Below are 27,243 nucleotides of genomic sequence, written 5' to 3'. Positions count from 1 at the left end.
CCAGTTCGGTCGATAACTAGTTCTTACCAAAATAATTATTATAATTCTCGATGAACGGGTAGAAATGTATAGATTGTCGAGTCTTCCCTTTTCTTTTCTTAAAAAATATCATACCGTGCTTGTCCAGCAGCGCTTACCACGCTCTGGTTTAATTTCCGTATTTAGAATTTCACGTCAGTTTGGTTAAATGCCTTGGGATTGTAACCCTGGCAACATCGAAAAAGAGGCCCTCAGGAGACAGTGATTCCGCCATTTTTTCACTTGGATTTTCTTCCCCGACCCAGCCGAGCTCGGCTTTAAATTAAATATTCGGGACCACGTTCTCATCTTTGCTGCCCTCAGTGTGTGATTGTGCCTTGCGGTTAACCCGTTTCCCGAAAGGGCGAGCCAGGCGCGTCCTGGGCTCTCCGGAGTTGACATTCGCTCACTCATAAACCCCCGCAAGACGATTTTCCTCCGACAGGAGGTGTCTACTAGGGGCGCGGCCTTTGGTAGGCCAGATCCTGTACCAGTCGACCTGTGCAGCTGGCCCCGCCAGAGTCGGAGCTATTGGAACCTCCGGCCACTGGTCGAGAGAGCCGTCGACTGTCGCTACAGTGCAGCTAAGCCTTTCACTCTTTTTGCCCTAAACTGCGATTTTGGACTATTCACCTTTTAGTATTAACTATCAAATAGCGCAATCGACCAAGTATCACCAACGATAATTAAAACCTGGTTATATAGACATAAATTTAGAATTTAATTTACTACCAATAAGTCGTCAAATAGTGATTAAGCTTAAAAGTGTAATCTTAACTAGCCCGACAATTAAATTGTTCCTGTCCACTATCGGGTTGTTTGTTTTATCTCCTTCGGTGAACCTTAGTTTAAAAATTAGTATTACACACTTTATAAAAATCTTGTAGATTATAATCAAAGTTAGGCTTAATTCTAATTTAAATGTATAAAATTACATGCCAAATTGTAGTTGACATGCATTAATAAAGCTTTTAGTTGTAGAAGTACATTTAGTAAATTTAACTTCACTTTCTTCTTTGTTTTAAATTTAAAATGATGATTCTACTTGTGACTGCCACATCATTGATCACCTTTTAATTCTTTGGGGTTCACTACACCAGCCTACTTTCTCATTAGCGCATTAATTTGGCCTAAATTCCGGATGTCGCAGTCACTTGTACAAAATTGGACTTTTCTTGAAATGGCCATTTTTACCGGAATTCCAGGGACCAAGTCTGGGGTTGGAGTCGGAACCTACCAACCTGAATTCGCATGCTCCGCTTCGTTCCGGAAGGTTCCCGTGCTGGATCCGGAACCCTTTTTTTTGAAGACGGCCACCTCCAAGTTCGACGTTCTGCGACGTAGTGCAGGGAAGTGACCCCTATCAAGGACTCGTTTCACCACTGTTAATTGCCAGCTCAGAAAAGATCCACGACCTTGTCTTTCCTTTAGTTTTTTTTATTTTTTTAAAATTATATTTCGTAAAATTTACTCTGGTTAGTTTTCTTTCGTCTCATTTTGCAATCTACCTACTTCATGCGACGCTAAACGTCACAAATTAATTATTGAATAGGACTGGATATATGAAATACAAGTAGGTGACGGGTGATGGGGATAAAAAGGTAATATTAAAAGCAATGTCACTTTTCTTTAAAATATTTCATAAAAAATTGGTAATATTACAAAATCCTGAATTTTTCTTAGCTCAGCTCTGCATGAAATTGTCCTGTTTTTAGGACATAGGTATAATCTGTATTGTCGTAGTGTGTACAGTCACCAGCAATAATATGTTACTATTCGAAGGCCCCAAAAATATGTGACACGCTCTTATGGCTCTACAAATAAGATCGTGTCAGATATTTTTGCGGCCTTCGTTGTGTAACATACTATTGCAGGTGCCTGTACTAAGATATAGCAAATGAAAAGCTTGCAAAAGATTTAGTATCACAATTTATTAAGTACTTACGTATTTCTTATCAATAAATAAAATTAAACTAAAATAATCTCTATATTCTCGTCACATGCCTTTAATTTTAATTAATTGGTCAGCACCATCATTAATTATCGAAGTTATGTATCCTTTCGAACCTTTTTTGCCTTCAACCACTTCCTTTTTCTCATTTGATTTTACAGTAACTTTCTTTACAGTATATGCCTTAATGTAAAAATCACGGAACAGATATATCATCAGACCCAAGTTGAAGAATATGGTGAATAGCAGGACGTATGATGTCTTGCAATTTGAAACTAAGGCGCTTATGGTGACTTGTATGGTGATGAGTCCAAATTGGATCTGAAACAAATAAAACACGTGTTAAAAATGTCGGAAATCTTTAAAAAAATCCGTTCTGGTCATGAACCACTTACAATATGGGATTTATATGCTAATTCCAACATTGATCCAGATTTCGATTTAATTACTAATACCTAATAATCCAGTAACTTTGTCGAATTTTGTAACCTGGCTTTTTTGCGTCAAATCCGGTAGTTCTGATTTTTTGCAGACTTGTTTATGATGTTGGCCCAATGAATAATCCAAGTTTGTGACTTCGAGCGTCGAACGCAACTTTGTCAACCATGTTTTGGGGGGGGGGGGGCTTTGATTGACCTTGAAACAATTGTGCCAACCGGCATCGCCTGAGACAAAAGTGTATACTCACTGCACTTACTTAGCCTACGAATACAAGTACGAAAAAATTATACATTCTGAAAGGCTTTATCTCGGAAAATATTAGATGTACAGAGACAATTCTAGTGTCTTATTGTAGCAAATTTTGTCTACTTTAAAAACGCCCTAGGAAATTACTAAGACAAAGTTGCGTTCGGCGCTCGAGGTCACAAACATAGATTATAATAAAAATTTCAAAAACAATACTCACCAACTGAAACGATGTTATATACTTCTTCCACCACAGATACTTCGCCAGGCTAGGATACGCTGACAACCCATAATAACCATACATGACCACATGTACCAGAGAGTTAATAGTCCCCAAGAACACCACAGCATCAGTAGGATTGTATTTGATGGCACACCAGGTACTGAGCATCATTAGAGAGTGATGGTATACATGGAGGAATGTCACTTGGTTCGTCTTCTTTCGGAGGACGAAGAATACTGTGTCGAGAAGTTCTGATACTTTGGCTAGGAAGTATATGTAGGCTCCGCGTAAAATCTGAAAAAAAAAGGTATGATTTAAGAGGATAGTGGTCAAAGAACTGCTTTTCCATACAAACGTCGTCTCCATTTTCCTTCCTGGATATTGACGTTATGGATAATATTTTTTCACGATTTATTGTAATTAACCATAGCAGAGCTATGCCCCTTTGTTTGACTTTTCAATATTTGAATCAGAAGGAGTAAAAAAAATCATGAAGATTTCTAAAGCTCCTAACTCTTGTAAAAATTATAAAAATAAACGGAAGGGCAGAATGTGGTGAATATACATAAAACTGCGTAAAAATGTGTTCTAAACAGTTTCAGAGAAGAATATGGGGACTAAGTTGTAAGTATGGAAAATCGGTCACGTAACTTCGTTCATCCTAAGTTTTCACTTGAATGTTATTAAATAAAATATACAACCTGCAATATAATTATCTTGTAATAAGTAGTTGTTAATACAATGTAAATATATTTGTTCTCATGTTTCTTAGCATGGGTTATAACAATCTGACCTTTATTATGGCTCTTAATTACATGTTTTTATTAGCGTTTAAAAACAAACTAAGTATGTGAACATTATAATGGCGTTATTCACACAAATAAATCTTTTAAGTCTTAACAAACAGTTGATAATCGTTTTTTATCGTTCCCATTACGGAACAATGCTGTTCCAGACATTTGGGAGATGATGAACCAACACGTAAAGGGGCGCACAGATTATCGCCGGACGATATCAGCCTGTCAGTTGTTCGGAACTGTCACCTTTTGCGTTTAACTGACATGCTGATATCGTCCGGCGAACTGGTAATCTGTGGGCCCCTTAAAGGCCCTCGTCTCAAAATGTAACAAAATGTTTATAAATATGGGGGTAAGTCAACATACTGGTCAACATATACTATACATGTATAAACAAAAAATATCGAAATTTACACGACTAAATAATAGCGCCGATTTTATTTCATTAGGTATCAACGTTCTTTTTCGTTAGATTTCGATAAAATTTTACTGCAGATATTTTCAGAAAAATATTAAAAAAATTAAAGAAAAAATATAGTACTTACGTAATGCTGTGAATCCTTTCCTTCGGTGGCGCACTGCGTGCTCACCAATCCCCAGTTACTTAAAATATCCACGCCCTGTAAATATATAAAATCATTATTTACTTATTAATACGAAGGTAGATTAGGGAGTCATATTATGCCGAATCGCTTTAAGAGGGGGCTAACGCAAAATTTTAGTTTTTATTAGAGATGCAACGGATAGTTGTTTGGCCGGATACCGGATACCGGATATTCGGCCTGACCATGGCCGAATATCCGGTATCCGGCTGCCGATTATTCGGCCAGCGGAACTATATACCTACATTTCGGTTTTTCAGATGCGCATTCTGCAGGTTTGACCTGTTTCCTAGTGAACGTTCGCGCGGACACATTTCTAGGTACGAAATGAGTGCGCGTGCAAGGCAGTGGAATGTTTAAATTATTTAAAAATAATAAACAAGTACGACTATGACCGTGTCTGTTTCTTAAATCCAATTTGTTTACTCCAAAATCAAGCAATGTTACTATCCGGTATCCGGCCGGATAGTAGGTCACTATCCGGTATCCGGCCGAATAGTAAATTAATGGCCGGATAGGCCGGATACCGGATAGTAACCGAATATCCGGTGCATCTCTAGTTTTTATATGAATTTCACAAGTTTTAGTAAAAAAATGAAAAAAATCACACGGTAACAAGATTATAGGTACCTACACTGTTATTTGCAAGCAGATTTCAACCAGAACCTTAAAACTAAAAGTTGGCTGGATAGAAAATCACGAAAACATATCTTAGATATATTTATTTATTTTGCAATAGGGTCAATTTCAATATAAATTAGCTAGACAGCCTTTTTTGCGTATCCCAATTCGGCGTCGAATAACCATGGTAAGTAAACAAATTAATCCCTATAAAAACGTTATTCGGAACGTCTAATTGCTCTATCCTCCTAAGGCCCAAGGTCCTACCAATAGTACATTTTCAGTTCGATGAAATTTAAAACCTATTCAATTGGAACAGAGTCGCTTTTGCTTTGTTTCGTCCAATTTTCCAACAACGAAAAGTCAACTCTATTTCCTACACTGTAGGTTCAAATTTCAGTGGCAAATTTTGGATCATTCATTTGTATTGGTGGGCTTTAGGAGGCTATAATTAAGTAACTATAGGTAGTATGCACAGTCGCCATCAGATATATCGGAACGGCCAAGGTGCTCACAAGTATCTGCACACGCCTCTATTGTCAAGGCGCTAGAGTGCGTGTGCAGATATTTTTGAGCACCTCGGCCGCTCCGATATATCTGATGGCGGCTGTACAAATTGGCCATCTAAAATTAACATTAGACTTACAATCTATTTGTAGTCTTCAGGAGATCGAAAGGAGATTAAGCAAGTTAATTTAGTTTATGTAGGCTAACATCGGATTAGCGAAAAAGTAACTTTTACGTAACAAAAACTAATATATAGTTTTTGTTACGTAAATTTTATGATAAGAATTAATTGATGTTTTATTGTGCCAATTATTGTTTAGACTCTCTTAATTTTTATAATACTTAATTAAAATTAAAAAATCTAATCCTATCTGTGTTCTATACGGCCCGGTTTGAACAATGGCAATAAGAAGTCACAGCGGTACGATACCGATGTGTCAGTGTAAAAAGTGACATTTCTTCAACCAAAAAAAGTCCCTGTATTACCTATTCGCACGTGTATCGTACAACGTTTTACAGTTCATATGGCGCTTTAAATTTTCGACGTAGTTACATAATGTGCTTATTATAGTTAAGTACAGGGTGTTGTAATGGAGATGTACTATATACTGTAAATACTAAATACCCTGTACAGAAAATTCGACAACATAGCGATATTTTATTTAAGTACATAACAATATCAAAAATTATATTAATGTTCTCTTAACCCATTAACCTTGTTGATTTCGAAACCGGTTATCTAAATATTTATTATTGATATTTCCTACTGATGACAAATAAAACCTTGTGCTTTGACTACACCAAACCTTGTGATAGCAAAACGGGCCTAACTCGTGTCGGACCACTCATAGTTTCGCATTCTGGGAAGCTAACTTAAGCTAAGCTTCCGTATCCATATCCAGTGTGTAAATCCAATACGGGTAATAACTTTAAACCAGACGGCTTAGCACGGTCGCGTTTTTATCCCTTGTCACCATGCCTGTCACGTTCTAACAAGTATGTACGTGCGAAAGGGACGCGCATAGTGATAGTCGATAAAAATGGAACCGTGCTGAGCCCGCAGATATACAATTTATCCGTCTAGTCATTAATTAAGAATTTTTTTAAGTTAGTCAGACCAAGAAAAGTCTGCAGCGGATTTGATAGCCCACGCAGCAGTGCAAGTATTATTTTAAACGTCAAACTTCTATGAAATTATGACGTATAAATAACACTGGCACTGCGAGGGCTATCAAAACCGCTGCAGACTTTTCGTGGCTTAACTCTAGTAGTTTTTTAATGTTTGCAGTAATGTAGGTACTGCAAACATTAAGAAACATAAGATGACATGACATTACGAGATACGAGCTTTTTTAAAAGTAACTGTCAACGCTTGGCAGTTACGTATCCTGTAACTTGTGTGTTGTACTGTTGTATGTTATTACATTGCAGGGCGATATTTTGTATGGTAAAATTTTTCAGTGTATTTCTAAGCAAAATCTATCTCGATATACTTCTTAGGTCCTATGCTAACCACCGCTTAAATATTCGCCCGTATTGGATTTACACACTGTATAAGGCCAATGTGGAGATGTGAACAAATATTATATACCGGACATAATATTAATTGCTGAGAAGACCGTCATCGTCATAGGGCAACAACTCTCGTATTTGTATACGTACGTCGCTCAAACGCACTCTATACTCTAAATCATAATTAGATTCCAAAAAAAGTAAGACAATGTTGCCACTTTTTACTAGCGCGTCTTGTATTTATGTAAAAATAAGTAAATAAAAGTACTTTTTTAAATCGTAGGCGTAAAATTACCACTTAGCGTATTTATTTATAAAAAGGAATTTACCATTTTACAAACAAATTATTGCAGTGGCAACATTTTTTGGAATCTAATTATGATTTAGAGTTAAGAAGAGTTTTACTCCTTCTGATCTCATAGCATTTAATAACTGGAGACCTCGTGGCTGTCATTTTCTGTACAAAACAGTACATTACGTGCATTTTTGTGTGGGAGGGGACGTCAAATATAGTGCTATTTCTGCATGATTTCTACGTAACATACAAATAGCCCAAAGTTTGCACTATTCTGCAAGGTTTTCGGCAGAGGGGTAAGCTCTTAAAGGCAACTCCAGTTATTAAATGCTCTAAGATTCTGATGTATGTGACTTACTTAAAAAAAAGGTCCTCCTTGTGCTCAATTATATAATACTTTTAGCTGTACGAGTATTTAATATATCCGCGGTTTCTCAAAGACGAATCTAAGAAATCACTGTAAGTGGAGTAGGTATGTGTACAAACGAAATAGTTAAAAGCGAAGAAAGAGCTTGTAGATAGTCTTCCCCACATTGATATGAAAAAATAAAAAAAAATTGTACGCTCTACATTATATATTTTTCAAAAATACGTAGGTATAGGTACCGACTGAATTTTAATGAAATAACTGACAACAGGCAGTGTTCACTATCCTTTACTTTCAAGTAAAGCAAACATTTTGGCTTTCCTAAATAGTATGAATCTAATGAGTTGCGTTTTTGTCCTACCTTTTTTAAGTTATAGTCTTCCGTCTATATTAGTCTACGGCACATTACGAATAAGGCAGGGGCCACTTGACGAGTTTAACTGTTAATATGGTCGATCCTTGCTATCACGGTCAACGTCTAAGCTATTAAATACACAAAATGTAAAAAAGTTCAAAAATAAAAGCAGTCTTTCTGCCCATACAATACGCTATTTGACTACTAGTCAAATCAGTTTTTTTTTTCGAACTGTCAAAACGATTTTGCTACAATGGAATTTATATGAAACACTAGCATGTGACGTCACAATCAAATTACCTACTCTTTATAGTTTTATACGGGGTTTAAAATAGAAATTGTGTCTAAAAATTGCTGCTGTCAACGTTTCTCTATTAATCTTCTGGTGCTTTATTTCATGCATGGTATAAAATAATTTATTTTAAATACAGTCAAATACCATAGGGTATTCAAATAATGCTACAACTGTTATAAATGTAAATTCGATACTAATTACCGGTCAGAGATCAATCGAAATTATATTTCTTCGAAAAATCTTAACACCGCGTACTATAGGTACCTACTTAGTTTTTTTAGCATTAGAAAAAAGGTAATCAATCTTGAAGTGTATTTTTATTGAAAAACACTTTTGGAAAATAAGTAACAGCAAATATGTAACAATTATGTATTATAGCATTTATGATCATTTATTTACATTACATATTTTGGTTTCATAAGTATTATGTAGTAGATAACTATTTTTAACCCTTACTTAAATGCATAGTGTAGGATGCAGCCTACACAATAATAAAAAACATCTAATTTTATATACTTACCTACAATTTGATCAAATTTATTTGTTCCTATATATTATTTCAAGAGTAGGTAAATTTACGCAATATTTTAATTTATAACAATTACATTCGTTTTAAAACAAAATGTAGGAAAACTTGGAACAATCAGAAGTTTAAGGGTATGTTTAAGGGTTAAAGCGTTATTCAATAAAAATACACGTCAAGATATTACCCTCCGCTTTTTTCATGCTAATAAAACCACAGATAAAACGAAGTATAGGATTTTTCACGCACGTTACGACATCTAGCGGGTAATTCGACAACTGAAATTAACTCCTTGCAAATAAAACTAGGAAATACATACATACATATGGGAAAAAAAATAACTTACATAATTAAAAATGTAGGCAGACAGCACCACTTGAGATATATTGTACAAAAGTAATGTGTTCTTGAGTTGGTAAGCGGGCCGCTTTGACATGTAAGAAGGGCCCAATTTGAGTACGAACGCGATGTACGCCAGCCATATTGCTATCACTGGCCATGGGGAGCTCATCAGGAACCAGTTGTCCACGTAGTCCACTGAAAATGAAACAAATTACCTATTAGTGTGACGTATGTAAAAAAACCGGCCAAGTACGAGTCGGACTCGTGCGCGACCATTACGTAAAAAAAACGGCAAAAAAATCACGTTTGTTGTATGGGATCCCCACTTAAATATTTTTATTAACCTGTTTTTAATATTTGTTGGTATAGCGGCAACAGTTATTACTTTTAATAATAATACAATTTTACAACATGTACCTAAGGACAATTTGTTTTTTTTTCGTATTTTAATTCGGCGGTAAGCTTAGTTTAAAATAATCAGGTAGGTACCAAAGAACGGAATATTCTTTTTCTACACACAAAGTAAAAATTAAAAAGAGAAATGAGTTTATTTTTGCCATAAATACCGGATTCAAGGTATTCAATGCCTTAAGTTATATTTGTAAGGTAACGTTATAAAGTTATTGACCCTACTGTATCATGCTAAAAATATCTAAGCGGCGCGTCAATCAATTATGTTAGTATTTAGGCAAGCTGGAACTAATTTGGCATTCCTTTTCTAGTAGAACTATCGTAAAGGCGCATCTAGACCGATGGGAATAGAGTTATTTTGACGCCACTGATCAGACCTACCAGTTTCTTATTGCGAAGTCACATTAAAACTTGTTGTAAAGTTTTTTTTAGTCAGATTTCGATGATCTTTGCTGGTTTTCCTTGTAGACTTCCCCATTTTGTACAATAAGTACAAGTGAATTTTCTGTTAGGTAAACGTACTAGTGCTCGACATGCTAATGCCCACTAGATGACACCTTTCTGTCACCTCTATTGACAGTGACTTAAGTTTCAAGATGACATGTACTGGGACCGCGTCGAGCACCATAAGGCAACGGATAATTACATTACTACGGATATTTAATTACTTAAAAAGTAAACTTACCAAAACTATATCAAAATTTGAGTTTCATTTTGTCAATTCTCGTTTTTGATAGAAAAAGTTCTAGATTTAAATAACAAACAAACTTTTATATTTTTATCAATGATTTTTTTCTTTTTAATCTTTAACAGTAACAATAATAGTTATTTGTTTTATAAGGGGGCAAAGTTGTTGTTTAAATGCTCGTGCTAATATGATACCCGAGCAAGCGAAAGATTCCAAAATTGAATTGTAGGGAGTGGTTCGAAAAATGGAATCTTGAGCGTTGCGATTTCAAAGCACGAGGGTTATTAAATATTTATCATCCAAAATCATCATTTAAAAGTCAATTCTACCAGCAAACATAAGAAAACAACTCAAAATTTGCATTTAATTACTTTGCCTCACATGCGAATAAAATCCAACTTTGCTATCAGTTTTTGAAGTGCAAAGTAAGCCTTTCCGCGCTGGTGTGTATACATAACGGTTTCAATTGCCATTACAAAAATAGAAAGTATGAAAATTAGTACCTATAGTAATTATTCGTTGTTAATTACCGATTGGTCTTCATGATCTCATTAAACAATTAATTAACATAATAGTTGACTATATCATTAACAAATATGCACTACTATTAACAGCATTTGCTAAGTTGCATCATAAGTAATAGTACCTACTATTATATCAGTAATAAGTGTAATAACGTGAATTATTTCAAAACCGGTTCATAACCAGTTAATAGTAAAGTTTCCATTTCAATCTGGTGTACTTAACTATTTACCTATGTCAATAAAATGAGAATACGATAGAAAACAGATTTACACAACATCTGTACGTGAAGTTTAGCGCGGCTAAGCAAGTCAGTGAAAAGTTAGAGCTGTTGAATTCTATGTTGATTTAGTCAAAAATAATTTGTATTAAAAACGCGCGACTAGCGGTCATTATTATTATTATTTATTATTATGAGCCTGTTGTGTCCCACTGCTGGGCAAAGGCCTCCCCCCTCTTCTTCCACTCGTCCCGGTTTTGAGCTACATCTGGCCAGTCTCTCAAAAAGGAGTCCAAGTTATCCCGCCATCGCCGACGAGGTCTGCCGGATCCCCGGTGTGACTCGTGGGGCACCCACTCTGTGGTTAACTTGGCCCACAAGTCGTTCGGCATGCGGCAGACATGACCAGCCCAGTCCCACTTTAGCTTGGCCGCTTTTTGAGCTACATCTATTATCTGAGTTTTTGAGCGCAGCGTGGTGTTCCGGATGCGATCCCTTAGTTTCACACCTAATATGCTGCGCTCCATAGCTCTCTGACAAACCCCGAGTTTGGACTTCTGAGCTTCCGTCAAAGACCAAGTCTGAGCGTCCGTCTATTGACCTCTTTGTCTTGTCGCGCCTGGAAAGAGACTATTTGGCCCAAACAGCGCTCATTAAATAAAAATAATTGCTGGTGAATAACCGATGGTAATTTATCCATCGTTAAACAAAACAACAAGTTTTTATATCATTGACGTTGGTGGTAAACCATAGAATATATTTATATCCATAGATATGCGTCACTTTGATTAATTTCATTGGAAAATACCATATCAACTAAAAATAAAACTAATCGAAGCCTGTTTTTCGCTAGTAGATATCCAGTTATACACAACACAACACAGCAAGCCGTATTGAGCTTACTGACGGCCCGATTCGAACTTCAAGATAGCTACGTCAAATTTTACGTCTAAATACGATATGGATTAGATATGATATGACACTAACATAAATCTAATCCATACATACCGTCCTATCTAGACGTAAAATTTGACGTATCTGAAAGTTCGAATCGGGCCGGAGGGTCTAGATGGATTTGTGTAAGATTGTTCCATAATATTTTTTATTAGGTAGGTTATATTATTTATTTAATGATTTTTAGGTATGTACAGTTCATCAACCTACACCGTCTTATTAACACCATTACTCCATTCGAATATTGATAATAGTATTAGCCAACGGAGGGGTTTTGGTTAACTAAATATAGGTACATAGATACCTACATAAATTTATATTATAATGTTTACAATTTTAAACTTGTCCTTACGAAACTATTACCTATTTCGTGACACTTAGCGCCAGATATCTAATCTAATATTGATACGGTTTTAACACCCCCTGGCACTGACTAAAATAACCGGTTTGGTTTCGCATTACATCTCAAAACGATTACATTTACACCAACCGCGAGATACTAATATGACATTAGTAATGTCATTACGTAAAAGTAATGTCATTATTACTTGTATTTTCCGCAAACCATAATAGGTGTAAATGTCTGTCTAGAAAAAGATGTAATTATCGATTTTGTCACGTACACTAAAATAATTAACGCAAAAAGTTTAACCTAATAAATAGTATTTGTCTAAATTATTCACGCAAGACTCGTAAGTACCTCTGCAAATATACCACGTTACGTTACTTGCCATCTTAGTACCCAACACTCTTAACCTTGGACCTTATACCGGGTGTGGCCTGCTGGCCTGTAACATGAGCAAAAAATTAAACTGTAGGCTGTACTCCTCATACTGACCAACATTTGTTCAGGGACTTTTAAAAATAACTTGCGGTTTGATTTTTAATACACTTATTCTAAGACGCAATGTATTGCGAATTTTGTTATGTTTAAGGCGTGACAAGCCACGTCAATCACAATGATATTGGCGTGGCGATGGCGTCCATTGAAGATAATATTTATTTTGTATGAAAAATAGAGAGTCTAAATACTTCATAATTTTTAAAAGTTGTTGAACAAAAGTGTCACCGTTTGAGGAGTACAATCTATGTTTTAATTAGTTGCTCGTGTTACAGGCCACACCCGGTATGTAAATCGCAATAATGTGTAAAATTGTACATTAACAGCCTGATGATGGTACAGACGCCATCAGATATATCAGAGCGGCCACGTTGCTCACAAATATCTGAACACGCCCCTGTTGTCAAGGCGTTAGAGTGCGTGTTCAGATATTTTTGAGCACCTCGGCCGCTCCGATATATCTGATGGCGACTGTAGGAACAACATTTAACCATAGATGGACCTTATATTCTTCATAATAAAGTTCACGAATGATCAGTGAACACACTGACAATAGTACTTAAAAAATCAAACACTCGCTGCGCGCTAATTATGTAGGCTCTCTGTCACACATACATACGGCGGGTAGGTGTGACAGAGAGCAAACCACGTAGTGTTTGATTTGACTATATCCTCGGAAATAGCAAACATGTCGCTCGCTACAAGTACAAAGTCCACTCTAGAAGCCTCCAATACTTAAAAAGTTGTGGTCTATTTATACGCGGAAGCCTAAATACACACTACAAGTTCCATATTTGTTTAAGTTTGACGTAATTATCATGTCAACATTTTTTGGTGGTTTTTTGCATGTCAATATAGGATCACAGCGTGAAACAGTCATTCTTCAGTATACCCCTAGTGAAAATTTCATTCGATAGCCTGACGTGACGCAGGCGTTTGCGTTAAGTGGCTTAGTAGGTATACAAGTAGTACTTAAAAGTCTTAAACTTTATTTAGATACCTCGGCCCGGCCCCGGCCCGGTCTAGCGTGAGGCATCGTTAATCCGTATCTACGCACGGACTCACATAAATAACTAATTTAAAAATACTTCAAGGCCAGCGTCAGATTGGAATACAAAATATTTCTATTTTTAACTTAACTAGGACAAAAAAACGTTACATTAGTACGATTTATATAAAAATAAGTACCTATGTATATGTGTAAAATTTTAGATAGAGACTTTTATTGTAATGTTTGTCTATTCTGAGTTTTAGAAGCGCTGGTGGCCTGGCAGCAAGAGCGTGCGACTTTCGATCCGGAAAGCCCGGGTTCGGCTCGTAGGTACCAATGACTTTTCGGAACTTGTATACGAAATATCATTTGATATTTACAAGTTGCTTTTCGGTGAAGGAAAACATCGTGAGGAAACCGGACTAATCCTAATAAGGCCTAGTATCATCTCTGGGTTGGAAGGTCAGATGGCAGCCCCTTTCGTAAAAACTAGGCCTACGTCAAATCTTGGGATAAGTTGCCAAGCGGACTCCCATGAGCCGTGGCAAAATGCCGGGATAACGCGAGAACGAAGAAGTTCCTATAATTGGCTTCCTGTATCTACTATAATTTCTATGTTAATGTCATAGCTGTTGGATCTCCAAACAAAATGAATAAAATAAAATAAATAAATAAAATATTATGAGTTTTAGCTGTTTTTCATGTCAAGTCAACCCTGGGCAAGCATGTGCGTCGTGGTGAATGCGCTGTTTAGTAATCCATTAGGTTTATGCTAATAGATGCAATTACACGTAACTTACGAAAGTTTGCCTAAAGGTTAAATTTGTGGAGTAACACTTATCATCATTATAATATCAGCCTTTTATCGCCCACTGCTGAGCATAGGCCTCTCTTCGAGTACGCCACTTATCCCGGTCCTGAGCCAATCTATCCAGAAGTGACCCGCGACCTTCCGAATGCCGTCCTACCAACGGACGCCAGGCCCTCCTTTCGTCTGAAAGCGGCCATCATTCCGTTAACATTTTGGCCCACCTGCCATCACTCTGCCTGGCAACATGTCCCGCCCAGCTCCATTTAAGTTTGGTAATGACGTATCCGACGTCTTACACCTTGGTGTAGCGTAACACTGAACACTGCAACAGTAAGTAACTAGGTAAGTTACTACGGTGTTTCACAGTATTGCTCCACAAAAGTATAAAAATTAACAATAAATTGTAGTTGATAAGCTATAATATATAATTTCCTGTTTCCTAGATAGTTTCTATTGTCTGGGAGAGGACAGTGACTTCTGTAACACAGTTTTTACCTAGCTCAGAAGTCAGGGACTTCAACACCCTTATGTACTGGTTTTTGTCAATAGAAATATTTTATTTTATTATTTTTTTAAAGTTACCTGCATTGTGGATGCACCTTAAGGTACATTAGTATATTGATTATCTTCTCGTAATTCTACAAAAGGACCTTCAGATTCGATCACCTCGGTCGACCTACATCATTAAAATAATTATACAGGGTGATTCAGGAGACATGAGCAGCACTAACACTGCGCATTTCGTAAATTATAAGCAACTGTTTCGTATTAGTATTAGTGAGGTTAACGTTAATTTTCTAGTCGTGTTGTAAAAAAAGTTATTAATTTATTTACGACATGCATGGTCACCCCAAAATTGGAATACAAAACTACCGATATTCTGTGTCAATTTGAATGTCATCACTGTCATCACGGTCTGGTTACTTTTGAAAACCCGTATCTCACTCAAGTTTGACAGTTTATTTTCTTCGTAATCAAAATGCTGTCATTACGGTTAAATTAAAGAGGTTTTATGTTTACCTAATTAATTAGGTCTTGTAGGGTGACCATGATTGTAGAGAATTAAATTTGCCCTCACCAAAAAGTTAAAAAATAAGAAAAAGTGTGGATGTTTCACCTAATTGCGACGGTGATCGATCAATTATCAGTTACTGAATGTGCAGGATCCTGCTTAGTCCTGCTCACGTCTCATGAATCACCCTGTATAGTTATTTATTTATAATTGCTTAAGTCATATATTAGAGGAGGAGGAAAACCACGAGCAAGGTATACACTACGACTAAAAGCAAAAGCAAATGTCACGTCTTACATTACAGGGATCTAAAGAACCTGGCCGATGATGATGATGATGATGTACCTAGTTATCATCATCATCCTCCTAGCGTTTGTCCCGTACTGTGACGGGGTCCGCTTTCCTACTTTTCTCCTTCCACTTCGCTCTATCCTGGACATCGGTTTCAGCTAACCCACAGGCGTTTAAATCTTTGGCGATGACGTTACGCCACCGCTGCCTTGGTTTGCCCCTCCTGTTTGGGCCTGGTAAGGCGAAGCTAAGGGCTCTATTGCCTACGTATTCAGGCGGCCTTCTTTTGACATGGCCAAACCACCTCAGCCGACTTTCTAGGAGCTTATCGGCGACGTCTCTCACTCCTAGGCTACCACCGATGTGTTCGTTTCGAACCCTACCTATGATGATGTAAAGTGGCGTTCAAAAGTGCATGGATAGATGTCGACCGTAATGCCTTAATATTACGGTTGAAACATCTCCATGCACTTTTGAACGTCAGTATAACTAGTACCTAGTCATATACATTGTAATTTGTGCGAAGGTTTCGGAACGCTCAGATCACACAATTTTTACAACACTCATAAAATAACTTCCAGGATCTCTGGTTTTAGAACGCAGGTAAAGAATTTGTATGCACAAACAATAATTTTATTGATATTGATTTAGTTTACAACGTCAAGTTTACTTTGGCTCTGTAAACATACTAAGTTGAACGTAGTGACATGAATGATATTTAAATCATGTAATTTAGTTATACCGCCGGATTCGAACTTTTAGATACGTCAATTAATAGATCTAGAAACGATATGGATAGATGTGTCAGTGTCAAAAGTGACGTATTTGTTTGAAGAAACGTCACATTTGACACTGACATATCTAATCCATATCGTTTCTAGATCTATTAACTGACGTAGCTTAAAGTTCGAATCGGGCCGTTAGTGCGTCTCGCCCGCGCCAATACATGTACGGACAAGTACGAGCGACATGCACGATAACTAAATAACATAACATTTAAATATTACGCGTTTTGAACACAAATAAAAGTAATAAAATAAATTCGCTATAGACCCGTTTGTAAATGTGAGTTAATACGAACTGAATAACATGATTGAAATATCATTCTGATATCAGTGTACGTAATTGGCCTGGTAGATGAGAGGTACTACAGTAGTGTCCAGATTTAGATATATTATTTTAAAATACAGTTATTTTTATTTTCATGGTTCTATATCTTCTCATTTATAATTTATCTAAAAATGTCTAAATGACAAAATGTTCATTCAATTAAACATAGCGAAAATTAGAAAGCTCTGGGTTATTCCAATTACTGATTTGCATTTGAGTATATATTAACCGTTTAACGGACCAGATAAAAAAAATAAAAGATTTAGCCTCATCCAAAAATTCTGCATAAGATAAACATACAAAAAGATGATGTCGGTTGGTAATTTTTGCCCTATTACTAGAGTTAAACCAAGAAAAGACTGCAACGATTTTAATAACACACGCAGCAGTGGAACTTGCAAGTGTTATTTTAAACATCGCACTTCTATGAAATTATGACGTAGGTATAAATAACACTTGCACTGCGTGTACTATCAAAATCGTTGCAGAATTATTGGTCTAACTATAAGTGTGCTCTATAAAAGGTTAAAATTTTAAACACTCACCAACTCCTTTAGAATACCACGCCATATTGGCAGGGCTGTCCGTTCTATTATCCATCTCTTATTATTATAATTTATATTATAAAAGAAGAAAATCCTTTGATATCCTTGACACCGACCGCACTATAACGCCTCTCGCGTCCGAATGACGGGTCAATTCATTATAATATCCGTAAATACTTACCTAAAACAGGTTTGAGCAAATTGCGACCTATTAAAATTGTTCAATGTCACGCTAGCGCATATTTACAATGATCTCAATTAAGTTTGGCGAACTTTGTACTTTTGTGTCGGAAAAAGCTTAGGAATTCAATACGTCAAATCAATAACAAAAACTCAATGAGTAAAAAATGAAGGCTGTATGTAAAAGAGATGGGTATAATTTTATTTCGTCTAATGGAAAAATACCAAAGATAGAGTTGGACCAAGCTGACTATGCATGATATTTGCACTAAATTGTCTACAAATTACGGATGTACTTACTCCAAATGAATCAGACATCGGGAAGTGGTTCAAATTTACCTAAGTTACTAAATTTCTATATACCTACATAGAAATATACGCAGTGAAGCTAAATAAAAGTGTGTAAGGTGGTGGTACTGGTGCTCGACGCGGTCCCAATACATGTCATCTTGAAACTTAAGTCATTGTCAATAGAGGTGACAGCAGGGTGTCATCTATTGGGCATTAGCATGTTGAGCATTAGTTCCACCGCCTTAATAATAAAAAGCAAATTTTAAGTTTTTCTCAATTTTTATTTTGCTTTTTTTGTGTGGTTACACGAATATACAGGCTTGGCTTGGGAGTCGTCAAATAGCTTTCGTTTCATCAGACCTGCTTGGCTCATTTAAAGATGTTATAAAACTATGACTAAGTCTCCTAATATCTAGACCTTTTTTGTTACTCTCATTTTTGACATATGATTTTATGTAAAAATCTCGGAAAAGGTATATCATTAATCCTAAATTGAAGAAAATTGTTATTAGCAGTACGAAGGAGGTCTTGCAATTCGAAACGAAGGTGCTGATGAAAGCATGTAGGGTTATGCATCCAAATTGTATCTGAAACAAGACGATAATTTAAATTATTCACACAGACTCATATTTGATTTTAATCACTCGATATAGTTTTTGTAGTTAAATTCCTCTTCATCATAGCCGCCTTTCCTGGTTGCACCCTAAAAGAGTATGCAGTTTTTCATGCAACAAACTGTCATCTGACCTTCCAACCTATACCTAGGCGGCTCGACCGCTCGATTCGGGAAATGAATTAGAGATTCACTAGATATGAAATAGTAAAGATATGTGACGTTCCACGGCAAAAGGTACCTTATGGCGGCTGACGCCGAGATTCGGGAAATGAGTTAGATATTCACTAGATATGAAATAGTAAAGATATGTGACGTTCCACGGCAAAAGGTACCTTATGGCGGCTGGCGCTTACGTCGCATAGCGCTGCTATAAAATTGGAGCGGCGTAATAATAGCGTAAGCGCCAACCGCCCTAAGGTACCTTTACCCCTGGGACGTCACATATCTTTACTATAATAATATCATATCTAGTTAATCTCTAATTCATTTCCCGAATCGCGCCGTATGTTGTGAAGGAAACCAATCCTCATTTGTAGTAGTCCGGTTTCCTCAAAGTATTTTGATTCACAATCATTTTCTAACAAGTAAGGTAAACGTACTAGTGCTCGACATGATAATTAATGCTAATGGTGATAGATAACACCTTGCTGTAACCTCTATTGACAATTACTTAAGTTTCAAGATGGCATGCAGGGGAGGCCGAGGTGAGTTGAAACAACGTTTATTCATTGTAATCTTCTTGAAACAAGGAAATATATAAAGGAACTCGCATACGGTGGGGCGCGGCTAAACATCGTTTTTTCCAGCTCGCTAATAGTCAGTAGTCTCAAAAAGTCATAGATGTATGTTGTTTCAACTTACCTCTGTTTCAACTCACCTCGGTTTCCCCTACTGGGACCGGGTCGAGCACCAGTACGTTTACCTTATTAACTATGTATGAGTGAGAAAAGCTAGCATAGCTACATGCCACGTTAGAAGTATAATGATAGGTTTAATTTCAGATTTAAACCACTAGATGGCAGATTCTACAACGGGCGTGGGAGCGCGCGTGTACCTACTGTAGGGGACAACACCTGTTTGTAGGCGTTTAGTGTTTAAGTTATTAATTCAGTTAGTATAATATCGACCTACATAGTTACTTTTTAAAAACAACGATTTCGTGATAAGTTACTCACCAACTGAAACGACGTTATATACTTCTTCCACCACAAATACTTCGTCATACTAGGATACGCCGACAACCCATAGTATCCATACATGATAACATGTACGAAAGAGTTCAGCGTCCCCAAGAATATAAGGACGTCCGTAGGATTATATTTCAAGGCAAACCACGTAGAAATCGCCATGAGAGAATGGTGGTATACGTGTAAGAAGGATACTTGATTCATCTTCTTTCGTAGTACGAAGAATACGGTGTCCAGCAGTTCGGATATCTTTGCTAGAAAGTATATGTAGACGCCGCGCACCATCTGAAATTGTGTGAATAATTTAGGGGAGACCGAGGTGAGTGGTGACATCGTTGATTTTATGTGACATATTCAACCCTTTGACTGCCAAGCCAAAGACGTCTAAAGTCGCGCGCGGCTACGGTCCAATATTGAATCAACAAGTCACGATGACGCGCCGCGAACGATAGGCGTGGCATTAAGAGTTCAGGCGGCCTAGCCAAGGTGACGATCGCTATCGCTTCGCCATCGAATCGCTTCTTGTCTCTCTATCACTCTTCTATATTAGTGTGACAGTGACAGTTGCGTTTCGTTCGCTACGGAGCGTTAGCGATTGGCATGTTGTCTACGGGGCCAGAAACCCTAGTGTAAATTTCATTCGATAACGTGACGTGACGTACGCGTTTGCGTAGTCACATTTTGAACAGCGCGCCAAGCGGGACCTTTTGGAAACTAAAAATCCCATACAAAATTAGAAACGCAAATACAACTACGGGTCCGATTCGGATTTTGAAATAGACATCTATTAGATATCTTTTAGACATCACCAAGATACGATAACGATATGTTTAAGATCTAACCTGTCAAATTTGACATTTGCACGATTCTGGAGATAATCTTGAACGATTTCCACAGGATATGACTTAGAGATCCAATTCACATCTAATAGATATCTTACTCTATCTAACGTAAAAGTGACATTGGTTGCCCGAATTGCGCTGCAAAAGAGAACTAGTTGATATCTAAACTATAACGTATCTAGAAAGGATCTAGTACGTGTCGTCTCTTGTGAATATCTTGAAGTTCGAATACGGCAGTACTACTCGTACACAAATTTAATATTTACTACAAAGTTGGCGACCCACTCGTAATAATATAGGCAAGCAGTAAAGACAATGAAGGTTATACACCAATCCTTACAAGATAAGTAGAAGGATTTATATTTTTATTGTATTTTTTTTTATTTTTTTTTTATTTGGGAAACATACAGCACATAATAATACAATAAGGTAAAAGATATAGTTAAAACATAAGCCAAAACAGTTTCCACTTATAGCTAATACAAAATTCCTTTGCTCCGAAAAAAAGTACAATTATTAAGTATTTTGAATTTAGAAGTTGGTTAAACAGTAACATTCAGCAAGTAAGATATTCCACAAGAACAATTAAAATATATATGTATATATATATACAGGGTGAAATTTAAATCACTGGCCATATTCATTCCAGGCACTAGGTTACACTTAAGGAATCTATTTAGCAAAAAAAAGAGTACATTTTTTTTTTAATTTTCATTTTTAAATTTTTAAATACTTTCCACGAGTCGTGGTCACCCTATTACTACAAATGTAAACAAACCTAATAGTAGGTTTTAACAACAACATAAGCAAAACCCTTATCTGACCTTCACTAAACCTTATAATCGTTGCAATAGGGTCCACCTAGTTAGTGTTGACGATGGTAGGCAGGTTTATCAATTTCGAGGGTAGTCTAAACCATTCCGCGCTAGCGGTAAACATAACGGTTAGCATAAATGATTAGTCACTCGCCAACCTTAAAATAATAATCGCGCGCGTACTAAGGTTTAAAAAAATGTTTTCGAACCGGGAATATTAGGAAATGGTACGGTGTTATTTATTAAGTGGTGAGTGTTTACGTGGTGCACAAAGATTATACGAAATGGAATCAGTTCCACGCCTTCGCGGACAAGGATTGAATCCAAGAGTACCATCTCGTGGGACTTTCGTTAATTGCGTCGACTTTTAATCAAATGTAAGTACATAAGATGATTCAAATTTTTAAATACGCCTGAATGCAAAGATTCCTGACCTAGTTTTTACTCATTGTTTTTAAGCCACGGACGTTTTGTTAATAATCATTAGTCAGAAATAATATTTTAGATTAAAAATGGGTTGCCTTTGCATTTTGATGGCTCTAAGCCCGTTAAAGTATGAAGGAAAAATTAGCAACTTATGTAGGTAAGCGTCTTATCTCGCTGCAATAGGGTTCATAATTGGTGACGCGATTGCAAACAGCGGGAGGGGCGGGGTGTCAATGACCTTAACTGATAAGAGAGAAGCGGGTGTAGTGGGTAGTTGTCGGTTCACCATAACGTACGAGGTTTTTAGGACAACTTGATGATGAGTTATTTCGAAAAAAATGTACTGAGCGGTATTAAAAGAAAAAACACGTGTTTAATATTTTTTCGAGTTCTTTCGGGTGTTTCAATTTGGCCAGTGAATTAAATTTCACCCTGTATATATATATAACAAGCATCATTTAGAATTTGAGTAGAGTCGGACCAAGAATAGTCTGCAGCGGATTTGATAGCCCACGCAGTGCAAGTGTCATTTATACGTCATCATTTCGTAGCTAAGTTTGACGTTTAAAATAACACGTGCACTGCGTGAGCTATCAAATCCGCTGCAGACTTTTCATGGACTGACTCTAGTGTTAAGTGGGTACTTTAATAAAAATCGTAAGATCAGCCGGGATAAATGTAAGTGCATGGTATAATAATATACTCCGCCTGGTACTCCATTCCGAGATTCGCGTATGACCTAACTGACACGCGCCTACGTCATCATGCTGTTTACAGGTTCTCAAACTTTGAAATGTGGGAGAATTTTAACCAACGGTGAAAATTATTTTAACGGCATTAATTTTAAGTTATTTATGTAGAAACATAGTAAAATAAAACAAATCTAATGTATTAAATTAAACTTTATTTATCTATACAAGACAAATGTTTAAAAAACTAATTCACAGTTACACATTAATTACCAAGCTTACGACGTGAAAAGTTTGGAAAACACTGCGACTGCTGACACTGAGCGAGAAGGAAATAACAATTAACACGCGTTCGACAAGGATGACGGTCAGGGCATGAAGTTATTTAGATCCGAATTGTCAAATGTCCACAGCGCTATCCTGTGTTGCCAGTAGTATAAACAGAATTACCCGAAAGTCTGAAATTTCTTTCGTGAATCGGAAGATATTGCTAACGAGTAATTAAAAATGACGTGTTATTGTAAAATTTAAGCTAAAATACATATAAATGAAAATTATAAAATTATAAAGAAATATTTTAACTTATTAACCATAGGTATAATGTACCCATGTAACATGTTATGTTGAAATAAAGTGGCAATGTTATTGTGACGTAATCGCGTGTCACTCTGGGAATGGAAGACCATGTTTTATTAGACCATGTGTAAGTGTATTATTTCTTGAATACAATTGGTTGAAACGCCCTCTAATGTTACGATTTATTTCCAAGTAGCTCGAGTTTTTATCATTAGATAGCAGGACCTTTTATTATTTACACTGTTTAAAAAAGAACTGAAATAGATGGAATAACCCCATAGTTGCATTTATCCCGGTCGAACTTACGAATATTTAATAACTTAGGCTAAAAATACTGAATAACTTACATATGGTTGAGTTTCTTTCTTTTCAATCGCACAATGCGAGCTCACCAAGCCTGATTTGCTCATTATATTTGTACCCTGTGAATAAATATTTTATTTATTGTAATAAATAGTAAACTCTTTCTAAATAGGCAGAGAGATGCGTAATATTACAGAGAGTACTCTCTCCAGGCGGGTAATAATATGCCTGGGGACAGAGGTCCAGTGAGAGTCGGTTGGAGTTTAAGAATTATTTCGCTTACAATTTAGATTTTTCTTTGCAAGTCTGATGAACAACCATTGAAAAACATTGTGTGTAACTCCGGGGTAGAGATGGGTAACTACCCGGGTAAATACCCGAGAGCGGGTATTTACCCGGTAAATACCCGATATTTACCTACCCGCGGGTAAATACGCGGGTATTTTCGTTTTTCTTCTAAATTTGATGTGTTTAATGGTATGTGAGTATAAATAAGATTAATTTAAGTATTTTTTTATAATGTTACATAAAATGTATGTTCAAACTAAGTACGAAAAGGTTGCTATGAGGTGAAGTTCGATTTTAACATATCAGTACAATTATGAAAATCGTGTAAAATCATTCCCTGGGTTCCGGAAATGTTTTAAAACGCTTTTAATATACATTAGAAAGATGAAAATAAAGACTACTTATGAATGATAATAAAAAAAAATTGTGCAGTATCACAACTTGGGAAGATCATAAGTCAAATACAGTTAGTTTTAGGACAAAAATGTATATAACCTTTTTTGTAGAAAATTATGTCTACTTTAGTTTGTACATACAACACTTTTCGATATTAATGACAGATTCCAAGTTATATGAAAAAGTTCACTTTTACCCCCCTCCCCGCAATCACACCCCCGCCGACCGAAGTTGGAATGTGTATTATCAACGTATAAGTACGATAATTTACTCGAATCTAAAAAAAATACTCTTATGAGGGCCTTTTTTTAATATTTATCAAAATTGTACTAAAAATTCCTTAGTTACAACTGCAAGTTTCACTAAACCATTTCATTTTAAATGACACACAATAATTACAACCATTAACTCGGTTTATATCTCCACTTTAACACAAATCGACATGTGCAACAAGAAATGAATCTACCCGTCCATTTGGGTAGATACGGGTAAATACCGGGTAGATGGGTATTTACCGGGTATTTACCTGGGTGGGTAAATTGGGTAAATACCCGCGACCCATCTCTACTCCGGGGGTAAAATTATTACAAACTCACGTCTTTAATTTACTCCAGCCTACGGCTGTCGTGAATATATAGACCTTGTTTGCAAAACTTTACTTACCCCCCTCGTTGCCAAATGTACTATTTTAACAGTATATTCCAAAATATAATCGCCCACCGTATCTCCTGAATACAGGTATTAGTATTTACATTCGATACTATGCCTGGATCTTTGAGATTGCAATAATGCAGCAGTAACGCTAAATACGAATGCTACCTTACATTATACATAATGGCTCCTCTACACGATGGCCCAGCGCTGGACCAGCAAGATGCGCACTATGGAATGGGCCACGTGTAGATGCGTACGCGCCATCGCTGACCTTTGATGTGCGGTCGAAAACCGACACCGTGGCCATCCCATCACCATCCCGCCGCGCCATATGCCATCCGACACCACTAGTACCCTCTCTACACGCTGGTCCATCTTAGTGGGCCAATATGATGGCCCATCGTGTAGAGGAGACATTACATATATTACACATTTTACTACTTACCATGTAAACGATGTAACAAGACAGTCCAACTTGAAATAAATTGTACAAGGCTAAAGTGTTTTTCAGTTTGTAAGCCGGTCTTGTGGACATGTAGGAAGGGCCCCATTTGAGTACAAAAGTGATGTAGATAATCCATATCGCGAATAGTGTCCACGGTGTGCCCATTAAGAACCAGTCGTCTACGTAGTCCACTGAAAAAATATCATTACGATAATACATCATTATGATTGTGGCACAAGGGAGCTAAATTACATATTTACGGCAAGTGCGTACATATAATCCTGAACAAAGCGAAGGATTCAATAGGTAATAGAATCAATTAGTGGTGCTAATTACTACATCTGTTCCAAATTTTAGATATCTACGTCAAACGTTCTCGCATTTAACTAATTTGCAAGACCGAAGTGATCCCATAAGTGTTCCGTGAACAAAGTTTTGTACGGAACACTAAAAATAGACATAACGCAAACGCGAAAACTCGTCTATCGAATGAAATTTACACTAGGAGTTCTGGAATGGCAGATTTCTTTGGTATGTTTCGCTTGGAGAAATTTCTAGAAAAGTTTATTTAGGTACTTTAATATAGGTATATTAATTTTCACTTACCAGCTCCTTTAAACCAATCCATGTTATGGTGTATGTATAGCACAATTTCCAGTGCTTTTCAACATAACACTATTTCCAAGTTGTCTGAACTTGATCTGGGCACCACCACCGCACAGCGCTTTTTACGCCCGAATGCCAAATCTATTACATATTTAATTAAGTAGGTAATATATTTACGTGTACGCAGAGAATTATATTGACTACGCAATCAATATGCGTATTTAAAACTAAGTGAGTTGACCCCTTGTAATTAATTAGGCTGGCCGGCGTATTAGAACGTACACTGACATCAGAATAATATTTCAATTTTAACTTCGATAGAGATAGACCTAGAAAAGTCTGCAGCGATTTTGATAGCCCACGCAGTGCAAGTGTTATTTACATGTCATAATTTCCTAGGAGTTTTACGTTTAAAATGACACTTACACTGCGTGGGTTATCAAAATCGCTGCAGACTTTTCTCAGTCTGACTCTAGCTAAATAGCGATCGGAGCGATGTTCCAAAAGGCACGACTGCAATTTTTTTTGCACGGTGGGGTTAAAATTGATGCGGTTATGTTCGTAATTTTATTTTATAGACTTAAGGCTCATTTACACGGCGCGAGAACTCGCATGCGAGTTTCATTACATTGCGGTATTTGATTGGTCGGCTGAATTGGATGTAACCAATAGTCCTCAATGTAACTAAAATCGCATACGAGTTGACGCGCCGTCTAAATCAGCCCTTAGGGTCGGTTGCACCAAACCGTCTGTCCCCGTTTCAGCGTGCGCTATATTTTATTATATGGAAAGTTTCATAATTCGGTTTGGTGCAACCGACCTTAAGCCCTATAGTAAATAAAATAGCAAAGCAAGTATTATCCAAAATTTACAGCAACATGAACCAAAAACAATGGCCAGTGGCTTCGTTAATACCCATAAAATTGGGCAGTGCCTGATAAGCCTCCGATTAGGCCCTGTCCGGGATCGAACGCGTGACTGCGCCACGTCGAGGTACCCACCCGTGAACCGTGAATTTTGGACGGCGAAAATTAGACTGTATTTAAAATAAATTATTTTACATCATGCATGAAATAAAGCACCAGAAGATAAACAGAGAAACGTAGTACGAGTAGCAGTTGTTTTTAACCGACTTCCAAATCCCAAAGGAGGAGGTTATCAATTCGGTCGTATGTCTTTTTTTTATGTTTGTTACTCCATATCTCCGTCATTATTGGACCAATTTTGAAAATTCTTTTTCTGATTGTATGTATATGCATACAGATTGGTCCCGTTTTTGTCAAAACCCAGTTCTGAAGATGGGATCCATGAGGAATCGAGGGAACTCCTCAAATCTTAAAGGCATACATCTAGTGCTTTTTGTGTTTTTATCAACAAATCAAGCTTATACATTCAAAAACGTGACATTTGATGACGTGGAACTGCTGATGATGATCAG

The 27,243-nt window shown here is 36.8% G+C and overlaps 2 protein-coding genes across 2 annotated transcripts; both read right to left on the bottom strand.

Moving 5' to 3' along the window:
• Positions 1-1,929: 1,929 nt before the first annotated feature.
• Positions 1,930-17,656, bottom strand: LOC134793389 (very long chain fatty acid elongase 2-like). Its single transcript, XM_063764964.1, has 5 exons — positions 17,492-17,656; positions 9,100-9,290; positions 4,222-4,296; positions 2,877-3,173; positions 1,930-2,290 (listed from the first exon to the last, which is right to left on the bottom strand). The coding sequence occupies exons 1-5, from the start codon at positions 17,544-17,546 to the stop codon at positions 2,015-2,017; spliced, it is 894 nt and encodes a 297-aa protein (XP_063621034.1). The 5' UTR covers positions 17,547-17,656; the 3' UTR covers positions 1,930-2,014.
• A 641-nt stretch (positions 17,657-18,297) lies between these two features.
• On the bottom strand, positions 18,298-25,923 carry LOC134793919 (very long chain fatty acid elongase 7-like). The gene is made up of 5 exons (XM_063765634.1): positions 25,806-25,923; positions 25,200-25,390; positions 23,461-23,535; positions 19,754-20,050; positions 18,298-18,549 (listed from the first exon to the last, which is right to left on the bottom strand). The coding sequence occupies exons 1-5, from the start codon at positions 25,825-25,827 to the stop codon at positions 18,298-18,300; spliced, it is 837 nt and encodes a 278-aa protein (XP_063621704.1). The 5' UTR covers positions 25,828-25,923.
• Positions 25,924-27,243: the final 1,320 nt, after the last annotated feature.

This window comes from Cydia splendana, chromosome 9 (genome assembly GCF_910591565.1).
Source record: "Cydia splendana chromosome 9, ilCydSple1.2, whole genome shotgun sequence".
NCBI lineage: Eukaryota > Metazoa > Arthropoda > Insecta > Lepidoptera > Tortricidae > Cydia > Cydia splendana.
Note: the sequence above shows the minus strand (reverse complement) of the source record. Positions and strands in the feature narration are given on the sequence as shown.